At 39.2% G+C, this 14,613-nt stretch overlaps 1 protein-coding gene across 1 annotated transcript in view; it reads right to left on the reverse strand.

The window, feature by feature from the left end:
* Window positions 1–120: 120 nt before the first annotated feature.
* The window catches only part of ALDH5A1 (aldehyde dehydrogenase 5 family member A1), a 50,228-nt gene continuing 35,735 nt past the window's right edge, over window positions 121–14,613 (reverse strand). Inside the window, exons 8-10 of the mRNA XM_074205920.1 lie at window positions 12,736–12,905; window positions 10,538–10,596; window positions 121–7,600 (exon numbers count right to left, since the gene is read on the reverse strand). Of these exons, the coding sequence (XP_074062021.1) occupies window positions 7,395–7,600; window positions 10,538–10,596; window positions 12,736–12,905 (435 nt within the window). The 3' untranslated portion in view covers window positions 121–7,394. The remainder of the gene's footprint in view (window positions 7,601–10,537; window positions 10,597–12,735; window positions 12,906–14,613) is intronic.

Below are 14,613 nucleotides of genomic sequence, written 5' to 3' on the forward strand. Positions count from 1 at the left end.
GGAGAAGGGGAAAAATACTGGGAAAATTTTAATAAAAAAAGATTTCACTGAAGATGTATTTAAAAAAGATCTGGAATTTGAAAAAAGCCAAGTATCAAGATATATATACATTAACACCTTTTTAATTAGAAGAGACCAGTTAAATAATAGGAAGGTGAAAGGGAACTTGGGGAGTCACTCATCAACTCTGACATTTGGCAAATCCCCCAAAATCCCATGACAAATACATTATAATTAATTCCTAATGAAAATATAAATGGAGAAAAAAGATAATCCGACTGAAGAAACAAACAGAAATCAGTCCCAGCACAGACATAAGAAATGCTGTTAAAACCAAATGTTTATTAACTGCATACACAAATCCAATTCTCTGGAAAGCAGACACTGATACAGTCATTCATACACATATAATGAACAAAAATGAGAATTCACATAAATGAATTTGTATGTACACAGTTAAAAGTATGATTTAAGGTCATTCCCTGCTACATACTTGTAAATTTTTTTCCACAAAGTTTAACATTAAAAAAATTACACTAGGAAAAAAATCTTCAGTCAATCTAAAAATTAGCTGCATGTGAATTATTAAAACACTGGGACCCACCCTCAGTAAGAGATCATTTGGCAAGTTTTAAAACACAACAGTGAGAGCAGAACAATAGATTGGATTACATTGTGCTTCTGAACTATATTCTTCCTGGCTCTTTGCACAAAAATAAACTTTGGGGAAAAAAAAAAGTAGTTTTGCCTAAAGAGAAAAACACCCTTCAAAACAGTAAGTTATAAACCATGCTTTTAAAAACAAGCCGAATCTGACCAAAATACCAGTGACAAACCCATTGCAGTATTTAGCTAGGAGCAAACAGAAGGAACATTTTTCGGGTCAATGAACATGACTCTGGGTAATTTCATTTTGGGTATGTAGGTGAATACTGAATGCATTGGAGTCTAGCATCAGGTTATCTACACAGAGTGAAGACTCTTTAATCTGGAATTGATCACTACTTGGTAAATGAGTATGGAAAAAAAAACTAAGGCTGGATGCTGAACTGCTGCATAATGATATAAAAGAACATAAATAATGATTCCTGTTCTAAATAAGATATCCGACTTAGACAAAAAAGATTCACTGAAAACCAATCCTCCTCCTTCCTACTTGTCATTCTTTTTTTCCTATTAAAATATTTTATTGATGATTTTTTCCTTTTCTACTGTTATCTTCCACTTCCTCTCATAACAAATATAAACAAATGAAACAAATCAACATGTTCCCTAATACTATCTTAATAAAAAATAAGTTATCTTTTTTCTCATTGATACATGCAAAATTTAATCAGTGATATGACAAGGGCTGTGGTATCAATTTATATACTTTATTGAACCTCAAAGTGTCCTTTGCATAAAATTACCATGGCATTTAAAAGTTCAGTAATACTATTTTTTCTAAGTTTTTCAAACCCCAAGATTCTAGATTTCTAAAAATATGAGAGAATATTTCAAATTTTGCTGTGTTTTCTGTAATGGCAACAATGGTCTTGAGAAGTTCACACATGATTCTCCAAAAATATTTAAAATGGAAGTCCGGGTATTCATCACTTGTTCACACATCACATTTTTTTTTTTTGCAAGACAATGGGGTTAAGTGACTTGCCTAACCACACAGCTAGGTAATTCAAATTTGAACTCAGATCCTCCTGACTCCAAGGCCAGTGTTCTATCCACTGCACCACCTAGCTGCCCCCACACATCATATTCTTGATGATGCTAATAGCAGAAGTTTTCAGCATGTCATTCTGAAATGATATATGATTTTTTTCTTCCTTTTCAGGCTGAGGAACATGATTTATATGGTAGAGTGTAGGACTTAAAGGAGATCTGATATTAACATGAATTCCAAGATTTTTCTAAACTTTCCAATGCCCAATAAAGATAATTTTAATTCCTATTTTGGAATAAGGACTAAAAAAGAAAGCATAAAGGGCTGAGTATTAGATGGGGCTCAGAAATACAATTCTACAACAGTCTCAGGATTATTAGGCATGGCCCTCCTTAAGAGGTGTGTACTTAGTTCCTATCTCTCTTCTATACCAGAGTTTCCCTTTGATGTTTTGGGGAATTTATGCTAGAGAGTATTATAATAATATTAAGAAGATTAGTGAGAGTCAATTCAGAAATCAAATACTTTCTCATTTTTTATCTAGTGAGGGGAAGGATGTCTACTCAGTGTTAGAGAACATTCCCCAAAGTATCAGTATGCAAGTATCTATAAGACAAATAATATGTCTAATAGGTATCATCAAGGGAAAAGACATGTTCTTAATTCAATACTATCTGATGACCCTTTATACGTTAGGTAATACACCACAGGTCATTGTAATTTCCTAGTAATTCAAGAACCAGATTTGTGATTAGGGTATTAAAACTCTCAGTTATTCATTCTCCACAGCACCAACTTCAAATTATGGAAAACTTACAGGTTTTAGGATTCAGAGTTGACAAGGACCGTCAAGGTTTATCTGGTCCGATCCTAATTCTTTGCAGATGATAACCCAGAGAACTCACAAAGCAGTGGAGTCAAGACTTAAAATCAGATCCTGACTCCATATACAGTGCTCTTCTCATTGAACCAACCTGTTTCTTTTTTTTTCAACTTTAATACAAGTCTCTGCTTTTAAGAAGAAATAATCCCTTCTTTGTCTTAAAATTCTTTTTTGCAAGACAATGTGGTTAAGTGACTTGCCAAGATCAAAGAGCTAAGTTAAGTATTAAGTGTCTGAATCCGAATTTGAACTCAGGTCCTCCAAATTCCAGGGCCATTGCTCTATCCACTGGACCACCTGGCTGCCTGGAAAAAAACCCTTCCAAGTAGGACAAGAGGAAGAGCTCTAGATCAGAGATGTCAAACACTTGACCTTCAGGCCCTGAGCCCAAACCAGATTAAAATGTAATTGAAAAGGTAACAAAACAAATTAATTTTTAAAATTAATAAATCAGCAAAACATATACAATAAAACACAGATAATGATCATATGTAGTTTTGGATAATTTAGTGTTGCCTTGTTTCAATTTGAGTTTGGCATCACTACCATAGGTGACCACCACTTGGTGTCCTACAGAACTAACCTTAGGGCAGGCCTCTTGGATATACAGTGGAGCTAGCCAGAATGTTGCTAATGCATGTGTTAAGATCCTCCTGTGGGTTCATCCCATTATACAACTAAGTGCCAAAGTGATTTTACCTAAGCAGAAAAACATCTTTCAAAAAAAAGTCAGATATAGGGGGTGGCTAGGTGGTGCAATGGATAGAGCACCGGCCCTGGAGTCAGGAGTCTCTGAGTTCAAATCTGGCCTCAGACACTTAATAATTACCTAGCTGTGTGGCCTTGGGCAAGCCACTTAACCCCATTTGCCTTGCAAAAAAAAAGTTCCTTAGAGAGGTGAAACCAAACATCTGACCTTGTCCCTATCTCTGCCTTTACCTAGTAGAGCTTGGAGAGAAACTTGGCTTTCCCTCTTTAGCCTTTCTGGACCTTCACAATCTGGGCTCTGAACTACTACAATCTTAAGATCTTTAGTCTCAAAAAAAAAAGATCTTTAGTCTCAGGAGAAAAAAGAAACTGGGACTCAAGGCATTTAAAACTATACTCCCTCAATGCCTCAGTCTTGGACTTTAGTGGTTAGAACCATCATTGCAGGCACCCAAGGACCTTTCAAGCCGTTGAGTCAAGCCCCCCCCCCATTTTACAATTAAGAAACCTAATAAATTATTTGCCCAGGGTCAAACAGCTAATGAGTGTCTGAAGTGAGATTTAAACTCAGATCTTCCTGACTGATGTCTCAATGAATAGAGTGCCAAAATGGAGTCAGGAAGACTCATATTTCTGAGTTCAAATCCAATCTCAGACCCTTATTAGCTGTGACTTGGGCAAGTCACTTAACACAGTTTGTCTCAGTTTCTTTATCTGTAGAATGAGCTAGCGAAGGAAATGGCCACTTCAATATCTTTGCCAAGAAAATCCCAAATGGGATCACAAAGAGCTGGCCGGGGGTGGGGTGGGGGTGGAGCCAAGATGGCAGCATGAAGGCAGGAATTCCTGGAAACTTGTTCCCCCCCCAAAACTCCAAAAGCCATCAAATTATGACTCTAGCCAGAATTTAGAGGGGCAAAACTGACAGAAAGACTAAGTGATACAATTTCCCAGTCCAAGGCAACTAAGAATTTCTGAGGGAAAGGTCTGTTTCACCCAGGCCAGGGGTTGGAAAAAGCCGCTGCTAATGCAGCTGCAGTGCAGCACAGCCAGGTCGGGTACCTAGATCCCTGGGGATGTCTGGGGTCTGTGGCAGAGGAGGTGGTTTCTAGCCTCCTGGCCCAGGGATCCCCAGGAACAGCTTAAAGAGGTGGTGAGAGAAATCTGCTGTACCAGAATAAGTGCAGAGTTGGCACTGGCCTCAGAGCAGCCCTGTGGTGAGAACCTGCAGTGGGAATCAGGGAAGCCAGCCTGTACCTCCAGAGTGCAGCCCACAGATGGTAAGGGGGGTCGGGGAGAATGCAGAGGTCTCTCTGCTCTCCCTGGAGCAGGACTTAGCTGTTTGCCCACACTCAGATCCAAGTTGCAATCACAGTCAAGCAGGGACCATCCTCACAGCTCCAGGGCAGAGGGGAGGGCCTGAACACAGGCAAGAGAGCAGTCAGAGAGTCTCTCATAAGATCTTGGAAGAATTAAGGTCCCTGTGGGTTGTCACCAAAATTCCCCAAAGCATTGGAAGTGCAGTAAGTCAGTCATAGGCTGAGGAAATGAGCAAACAAAAGAAGAATCTGACCATAGAAAATTACTTTGTTCTCATGAAAGATTTAGAAGATGAGAAAATCAAAGCTTCTTTATCCAACCAAGAGAAATAGAAAATGGGCTCAGGCCATGGGTGAGCTCAAAAAAGACTTTGAAAAGCAATTAGGAGAAGTAGAGAAAAAATTAGGGAGGAGAAATGAGAGAGATGCAAATAAATCATGAAAACCAAATCAGCAGATTGGTGAAAGAAATACAAAACATACTGAAGAAAATAATATGTTAAAAACCAGTTTAGGAGTAGGGGCAGCTAGGTGGTGCAGTGGATAAAGCACCGGCCCTGGAGTCAGGAGTACCTGGGCTCAAATCTGGTCTCAGACACTTAATAATTACCTAGCTGTGTGGCCTTGGGCAAGCCACTTAACCCCATTTGCCTTACAAAAAAAACCAACAAAAAAAAAGTTTAGGCCAAATGGAAAAAGCAACACAAAAGGCAAATAAGGAGAAGAATGCCTTAAAAAAGGCAGAATTAGCCGGCTGTAAAAGGAGATAAAAAAGCTCTCTGAAAAAATAACTCCTTCAGATGCAGAATGGAACTAAAGGAAGCCGATGACTTTTGTGAGAACCCAGGAAGAAATAAAACTATTTCCAAAAAAAATCAAAAATTAGAAGAAAATGTGAAATATCTCATTGGAAAAACAATCAACCTCAAAAACAGATCCAGGAGAGATAATTTAAAAATTATTGGACTACCTGAAAGTCACAACCAGGAAAAGAGCCTAGACTTCATTTTTTAAGAAACAATAAAGCAAAATTGCCCTGAGATCCTAGAAGCAGAGGGTAAAATAGAAATTGAGGGAATTCACTGATCACATCCTGAAAGAGATCCCAAAAGAAAAACTTCCATGAATATTATAGCCAAATGCCAAAACTCCCAAGTCAAAGAGAAAATACTAAAAGCTGCAAGAAACAAACAATTCAACTACTGTGGCTCTATAGTCAGGATTATACAGGATCTGGCAGCATCTACATTAAGAATTCATAGGGCTCCAAATATGATATTCTGGAATGCAAAAAGATCTTGGTTTACAACTGAGAATAAACTACCCAACAAAACTGAACATCCTCTTTCAGGGGAAAAGATGGATTGTCAATGAAACAGGGCACTTTCAGACTTTCCTATCAAGATGACCAGAGCTGAACAGAAAGTTTGATCTCCAAGTACAGGACTCTCGTGAACCATAGAGGGCGTGGAAGAGAAGGACTAACTATGAGGAACTTTAATGATATTGAACTGTTTGTATTCCTGCATGGGAAGAAGATATTGATAACTCATGAATTTTCTCATTTAGAATACCTGTTATGGGGTGGCTAGGTGGTGCAATGGATAAAGCACCAGCCCTGGAGTCTGGAGTACCTATCTTCAAATGCGGCCTCAGACACTTAATAATTACCTAGCTGTGTGGCCTTGGGCAAGCCACTTAACCCCACTGCCTTGCAAAACCTAAAAAAAAAAAACCCCAAAACATTCAGATATAAACCACTCTTTAAAAATTCAAAATACCAGGGACACTACTGTTAACAGTAATCATCACAATGATAATAGAATCAAAACTGTAGAAAAGCAGCCTGGAGTAGTGGAATGAACACTGGGCTATCTGTTAGGGAATCTTCCTTTACTACTTACTAATAGTATAATCATGTATAGATTGCTCTAAGCCTCATTTTCCTCATCTGTAAAATGTAGATAATAATAAGGCAACACCTACTTCCAGTTCCTTGCATGGAAAGTCATTTGCAAAGTGCAGAACGCTAGGAGCTATATCAATGACAGCTTATACTTAAATGGTACTCTCATTTTTCCAAAATAGTTACCTTCTTTCTGTGAAGGTCTGGGCATACATCCCAGGGAATTAAAGGGCATGTAGGTTATCACTGTTTTGCAGATAAAATGACCCAAGGTAAGAGACATGATGGTTTGCCAGATCTTCCAGGTGGAAGCTCCTTCTTCAAACTCTACAGTATCCTGCCTACTTCCTAATTAAGAAAATATGTGAAACAGCCAACGCATTTTTTTTTTCCTTTCAGTAAACACAAATTGTAGTTTTCAATTTCAAGAAGTGAGCCAAAGCAAAAGAGAGGAAATGTTCCTTCTGTCCACAAAGAAACACAAACACCCTGTACTATTTCAAACTGTTTTTAAAAATAGGCCAGATTGTACCTTGACTACAATGCCCAAGCAGGCATTTCCTCCACACACCCAGGCCGGCTGTGCCATGGAGCCTTGTGAGAGGGGGAATGGGTTGAGGAGCTGGTTATCCTGGGGCTTTCAGTATAAGCATAGCATGAGAGACCTTCTTCTTGCTGAATTCTTCTCAAGTAGTATGTGGCAGCATCATAGTAAGGGTGGGAATTACTACCTGACACTCAACTTCAGGTCTACACTCAAAACAGGAAGAACACTATTATTTTACACAAATGATGAGGGACTGGATGAGGTTGTTAAAAATTCACATTTCCAGGACTCTAAAGGTTTATTAAAAATATATTAGATGGCATTTTCCTACATCAGTAGAAGGATTTTTTCCCCCCTTTAGTTATTGGTGATTCCTATAAGCCACCATAACACACATACTTTAGTTCCAGATATTCATCAATACCATACTTTGAACCTTCTCGGCCAAGACCAGACTGTTTCACCCCACCAAAAGGACATTCTACTGTGGACAAGAGTCCTTCGTTAACTCCGACCATGCCAACTTCCAGCTGCTCAGCCACCCTCCAGATCTGGGCTGGATCCTGAGAGTAAAAATAACCTGCAATAGGGACAAGAATATTTAAATGCTTAAGATTATATTTATTTTTTTAAGGTTTTTGCAAGGCAAATGGGATTAAGTGGCTTGCCCAAAGCCACACAGCTAGGTAATTATTAAGTGTCTGAGGCCAAATTTGAACTCAGGTACTCCTGACACCAAGGCCAGTGCTCTAACCACTGTGCCACCTAGCCACCCCTTAAGATTATATTTAAAACCAAGGTTACTCATTATCTTTGCCTTGAACCACTTGTCTTCCTTCTTTAACTGGTCTCATCACTCTTTCGTCACTGAGACTTGAAACACAGGAATACTTCTATGTCCCCATGCCTACACCCACCTGGCCTGTCACCAATATACCAATCAATTTTTCCCCCTCTATCATCTTGGGTAACTAGGGGTGGTGGTAGCTGGAGTGCTTGGTCTGCAATTGCGAAGATCCCAAGTTTAAATGCTACCTTAGCCACTAACTAGTTGTGTATGAGCCTGGGCATAGCATTTCCATGCCTCAGTTTCCTCTTCTGTAAAACAGAGGAGAAATTAACAGCACCTACCTTACAAGGTTGCTGTAACTACCAAATGGGGCAATGTAGGTCAAGTGCTTCCCAGAGTTCAAAGTACTACATAAACATCATCTGTTACTGTTATTCTTTTCATTCTACGGTCCCTGTTCAAGTTGGGTCTTAGACTACTACTTTGCAATAGCCTCCAAAGGGGTCTCCCTGACACCAAGTTTTTCTCCTTCATCTCCAGCCCAAACCATCTTCTATACAGATGCATCTTCCTTTTTTTAAAATTTTTTTTTTTAAAATTGTTATTTAAGACAATGAGGTTAAGTGACTTACCCAAGGTCACACAGCCAGCTAATTATTAAGTGTCTGGGGCCGGATTTGAGCTCAGGTCCTCCTGACTCCAGGGCCAGTACTCTATCCACTGCACTACCTAGCTGCCCCTAGATTCATCTTCCTAAAGCAATGCTTTGCTCACTGTGATCTTCCATGGGTCTTTATGGCCAAACTCTTTTTACTGACATTCACCATCTTCTACAAACTAATTACAGCATTTTCAATCAACAGATCCTCATCAATCCTGGATCTTACAGATGCTATGCTAAGTTTTCCTGTTTTATTCTCTACTATACTTCCTACTGTGAATCTTCCACTCTAATCAAACTGTCCTAATAAAGGTTCCCTGAATATAGGGGTGGGGAACTTTTTTTTCTGCCAAGGGCCATTTGGATATTTATAACATCATTCACACCACACAAAATTATCAACTTAAAATCAGCCTACTATATTTGGTCAAGCATTTAATTAATTTACCCCTAGGAGTCAAGTCTCACCTGGGGTTGCTGTGGCAGACCAAATGATTTCACAGCCCCCCCCCATCTTAATACATTTTGTGTTTCCCCTTCCTTATGCCTCTGCTATACAATTCCTCCCAAAGGGAATGCCTGTCTTCACCCCTATCCCCTGCTTAAAATACAAATCCATCCTTCAAGGTCCAGCTCTGATGTCTACCCCTTTCACCAGAAAACCTTGATCATCGCAGTACAGTGAGTTCCTCTGGACACCCATACTTCTTTTCAGGACCAGTTACAAAATACATTTAAATGTCCTGTATTGTACTGTAATTACTTGTCTTTTTATGATGGCTATTCCATTTAGATATCAAGGTTTTGTGACCCTGGGAAAGTCATCTAACCTCTTGGCAACACCGTAAATTTCAAAGAGCTAGCCTGCATTGGTACAGAGTCTTCTCATTTAGGACAAAGGGATCACTTCTCTCTATTCCCCTTTTATTCTGGTACATGTAGGTGGTAGATACATATTCACACAATCAATGAAATGACTCCTTCAGACACTCACAAACTTCATATCCTTTTTTTTTTGGCAAGGCAATGGTGTTAAGTGACTTGCCCAAGGTCACACAGCTAGGTAATTATTAAGTGTCTGAGGCCACATTTGAACTCAGGTCCTCCTGACTCCAGGGCCAGTGCTCTACCCTATGCACCACTTAGCTGCCCCTCTTACATATGCTTTTAATGAATGAGGTTAGGAAACTGGAGGTGGGGGTGGGGGGGGCTACTTCAAGTGTCAAGGATCAGAGGATATTTTCCTACTCTATCTCCTTTGGCCAGTTCCAGACAAGTAGTTTATTTCCAATACATTTCTAAGCTATTAAATTTCTATTTTAATAGGTGCCAGAGGGAATGGGAAAATCCTTCCAAAGGAAAGGCTTCATTGATTTTTATATGAAGCAGTTTAAAAAACACCAGTACACTGGTGTCCTCCAGAGGTTACAATTTGCTTCAGTAAAGAGAATACCCATACTGATGAATCAGTATTAAGTACTAAGGGAAATGAAAAGGGGTTTTTGTTTGGTTTTTTTGCAAGGCAATGGGGTTAAGTGACTTGCCCAAGGTCACACAGCTAGGTCATTATTAAGTGTCTGAGGCCACATTTGAACTCAGGTCCTCCTGAATTCGGGACCAGTGCTCTATCCACTGTGCCACCTAGACACCCCGAAAAAGGATTTTTTTTAAAAAAAGCCTCCAGTCAGTAACTTGGAAGAAGAAACACTGGGTATTTAAATAGGGCCTGGCTCTGTTGTTTGGAGTAGGAAGCAAATCAGAGAGGTAGATCTGATACTTAGCTCATTGCAACTCTTAACTTTTGTCCAGGATCTCCATACATGCATAAGAAGAACAAAGGACAATAAAAAGAGGGGTTTCTGAAGCACAAATCCACCACCTCTATGGGAAAAAAACCCAAATAAATTAGAGGAGCTATTGGTAATAAATGAGAATCAAGTTTAAAGATAATATAAAGCTCAAGGGAAATGATCAACTGGATGCTCAAGAAATAGCAGCTTGAATATGTTACCACCAAAATTATTAACCCATCAAAATAAGCAAATCAAAACCACTACCAAACTTACCTGCTAAACCCACATCCATTGCATTGGCAATAGCAAGGGCCTCTTCCTCTGTATCAAATCTGCCAAAAAATTTTTTTCAGTATAAAAAGGTCAAATGGATGAATAAGATTCTCCCTTCCTTTCCTCTTCCCCCTTCTCAAATTTTGAAGGTATTTATTTAGCAGCAAGGCTTCTTTGGGTTCTCAGTTCTGAAGGAAAGACTTAATATTTGGGGTGGTGTGACTATACTTTAAAATGATTTTTTTTTCCTCCAGTAGAATAGGAAGATTACAGGATTTAGAGGTGGAAGAGACTTTATTTTGTTTTATTTTTTGTTTTTTAGGTTTTTGCAAGGCAAATGGTTAAGTGGCTTGCCCAAGGCCACACAGCTAGGTAATTATTAAGTGTCTGAGACCGGATTTGAACCCAGGTACTTGTGACTCCAAGGCCGGTGCTTTATCCACTATGCACCTAGCTGCCCTAGATGAATCTTCTCCTTGTCTATATGAAGAAACTATAGCTCAGAAAAGAGAAGGGATTTGCCCCAAATCATAAAAGTGGTAATTAGGAGTCACAATCTGAACCCAGGGTTTTCTACACTAATACCAGGCTCTTCACACAATTTAAGGAGATACTACAGGATATATCATACACCGAAAATTATCCCAAGGAGGGAAAGTGATCAGATTATTATTCTTTTCAGTTTACAAATATATGTTGCTCTTCCCTAAATATAATTAAGCTGGAACAAGACTCAAAGGCAAACAAAAAGAGTTGATATGAGCATTTCTGCTCATTTATCTGGCATCATAGGAAGAAAAGCAGTTTATCTGGAAGATGGGGTGAGAGGCAGAGAAGCAGCCTGTATCTCCCTGTAGTGAAGCTGACAATGCTCATAAGATCCCATTGTCTCAAGGGGTTGAAAGGACCTTTGAGGACATCTTTTGTAATTCATACCTGGACAAGAAGTTCTACTACAACATCTAGACAAGTGGGTGTCCAACTTTTACCTCAAGAACCTTAATGATGGGTAGCTTCTTACTCATTATCTGTAAAGGGCTTAGTATAGGGCCAGGCACATGGAGAGCATTAATATTTCCTTCCTTCCTTTCCTGGATTCCTTCCTTCCTTCTCACAATCCTTTCTTCTTTCCTTCACGAATTTAATCCATCTTCTCTATGATACCCTTTCAAGAAAGTTCTCTGGCTCTAGATTTGGAGCTAGAAGTCATTGAATAGGTTCAATCTAATGCTTCCATTTTACTCAGCAGGAAACTATAAGACTCATAGGTAGGGTGGTGACTTTGGACAGGTCAAGAACTGAATTAAGATTCTCCGAGGCTTCACCCATGCTCTTTCAGCATTCATTATGCCCCAGAATGCCTTTATTTTGATTCCTTTTACTCATGTGCCTGCTTCACCTATCACCTCTAGAGAAGTCATCCATGATTAATCAACCAACTATAGTATTTATTTATTGTTCTGGTAATATGGTACTGTCTGCCCATTCAAGATTTGTGTAAACATACTTAATATCTGGCCTGATGAAGACAGAAATAAGCAAAACCAGAAAGACAACATACACAACGATTTCAACAGTATCAACTGAAATCATCAACAACCAAAAAACCCACTGTGTAAATATGAGCAATCTCAGCTTTGAAGAAGCAATGAGAAAACTCTCTCTCTCTCTCTCTCTCTCTCTCTCTCCCTCTCTCTCTCTCTCCCCTCTCCTCTCCTCTCCTCTCCTCTCCTCTCCTCTAATTCTTTGTTATAAGGGGTGACTGACAGGGGAGTGAAGAGGGATATATTCAGAAGTCATACCAAAGCAAAAGAAATTAAAAAAAAAAGAAAAATTAGGAAAAACTCTGCTGATGCTAATCTATTTGATTACACAATATTTTCTTTTCCTCCCCCCAGGAAGAATGAGGTAAAATTAAGAGTATAAAGGGTTCATGTTTTTAATCACAATGAATAATATATTTCACTGCTCAACTCTCTCTCTCTCAGCTACCTCTACATATCTTTTTTTTTTTTACTTTTTGTTAAAAACAGAGTGTACTTAAAACATCTCCAAGGTCACTTTTAATCTAAAAGCCAAGGCCATCAAATTTATTTTCAGCTGTCCAACCTCATTCCTGGTGGCAGGAATGTATCTGTTTCCTTTCTGCCTTTGATCCCCTACCCTCCATGCCCACCTTAAACGAGAATTGCTCTTACTTAATAACTGGTGCCAGGGGCCCAAAAGTTTCTTCCTGAGAACACAACATGTCGGGGGTGACATTGCTAAGGAGGGTTGGCTCAAAAAAGTTGTTCCCAAAGCTGTGCCTCTTTCCTCCGGTCACAATGGTGGCTCCTTTGGAAACTGCATCACTTACATGTTTCTCTACCTGCATGAAACAGAAAAAAATAAGATTTGGAGAAGCCAACTGAGACAGAGACACTGAGATATTATTTTTTAAAATTGATATATTTTTTAAATTACATGTTATGAAAGTTTTTCAACATTCATACACATGCATATGCATATTTTTAAGTTACCTAATTTCCTTCCACCATCCCTCCCCACCCCCTCCCCTCGGCCCCTTCGGCAGTGAACAGTCAGGTGAATATTGTACATACGCATCTGAATTTAACATGTTTACAGATTAGTTATTTTCAGTGTGAGGAATTAGGGTTAAGGGAAAAGAAAGAAAACCATGAGATAGGCAAGAATAACAGAGGAGAAATTTTTAAAAAGTGAATGTTCAGGGGGCAGCTAGGTGGCACAGTGAATAGAGCACAGGTCCTAGAGTTAAAAGGACCTGAGTTCAAATGTGACCTCATTCACTTACTAATGACCTAACTGTGTGACCTTGAGCAAGTCACTTAACCCCATTGCTTAGCAAAAACCTAAAAAAGAAAAAAAGTGAATGTTCATTCGGATTCTGTAGGGGTTTGCTTTTGTTTTTGTTTTGTTTTATTTTTCTTTCTCTGATTAGGGATAGTATTGTCCATAGCCGGTCTCCTTGGTTGTCCTAAGAGCTTTCTAACCTGCTAAGAGGAGCTGCATCTATCAAGGTTCATCAACTCACAATGTTGTTGTAAATACATACAGTGATACTGCTATTTTATAGAGCAGAGAAAACAAAGCATGTAGGGGCATTAACATGCTACTAGCCATTTTAAATGAGGCATTATATTGAAAATTAGTTTTAAGACTTAGTGTTTTTACAAAACACCCTTTTGTTAGAAGGAGCCACTGTAAACACACATTTAAGGACCTAGCAAATGGCGGCCCCTAAAGGACAATAGACACATAGCAGCCTTTAATCTCAGTCTCAAAGCATTCAGCAAACTGGTCCAGTTTAAACTAATTTTGTTAGACTAGAGATCTTCTTGGTCTGTACCCCAGAAATTTGGTGAGTTTCAGAACCAGTTGAAGAATATGAAATGTTCCTAATACCAGTCCTGGATCTGCCACCCTCCAGCCTGTGGCCAGTCTTAGGAGGACCATGAAATTAGATTCATAAACATACTTCCTATAGACAAAGCATTTAATTAGATGTGGTGGGGGACAGGGAAGGTACTCTCTGGGGTAGGTTGGTTTTAGAAACGAATCCAGTCTTGGCAGCGCCAAAGAATGTGGGGAATGCCAATTTTAAGAGTGGGCAAGGGTGGCAGATTGAAACCTGAATTTTCTTCTGGGTTGGGTTTGTGCCACCTCCTCAGAACTGTCTTCCTATTCAACTAATGCCATCCTAAGTCCAGTTGTCATGGTCCAAGTCTGCAGTCTTAGAATGTATTGTATGTTTTTGGGTAGAGTGAAATCTCCTGTAACCAAATGAGAGACCAAATGGAACATGTCAATAGCCTCAAAGTTCAAATCCTAGAACATCTTTCACAGCCCCTAGGCTGCCCTATGTGGAGTGTGGGCAGGGGAAGGTGATGAACCATACTCTAGTTCTCTGGTGTCAGAATGCTAACCACTATAGGGCTTGATGGGAAAATGTGATGGGGGTAGAGGAGGGAAGAATTATGATTCCATCAATCAATCAACAAACATTAAGTAGCTACTAAAGTCAGGACTGGTTTTAAGTATACATGAAACAAAGAAAA

Source organism: Macrotis lagotis, chromosome X (assembly GCF_037893015.1).
Source record: "Macrotis lagotis isolate mMagLag1 chromosome X, bilby.v1.9.chrom.fasta, whole genome shotgun sequence".
In the NCBI taxonomy this organism is placed as follows: Eukaryota; Metazoa; Chordata; class Mammalia; order Peramelemorphia; family Peramelidae; genus Macrotis; species Macrotis lagotis.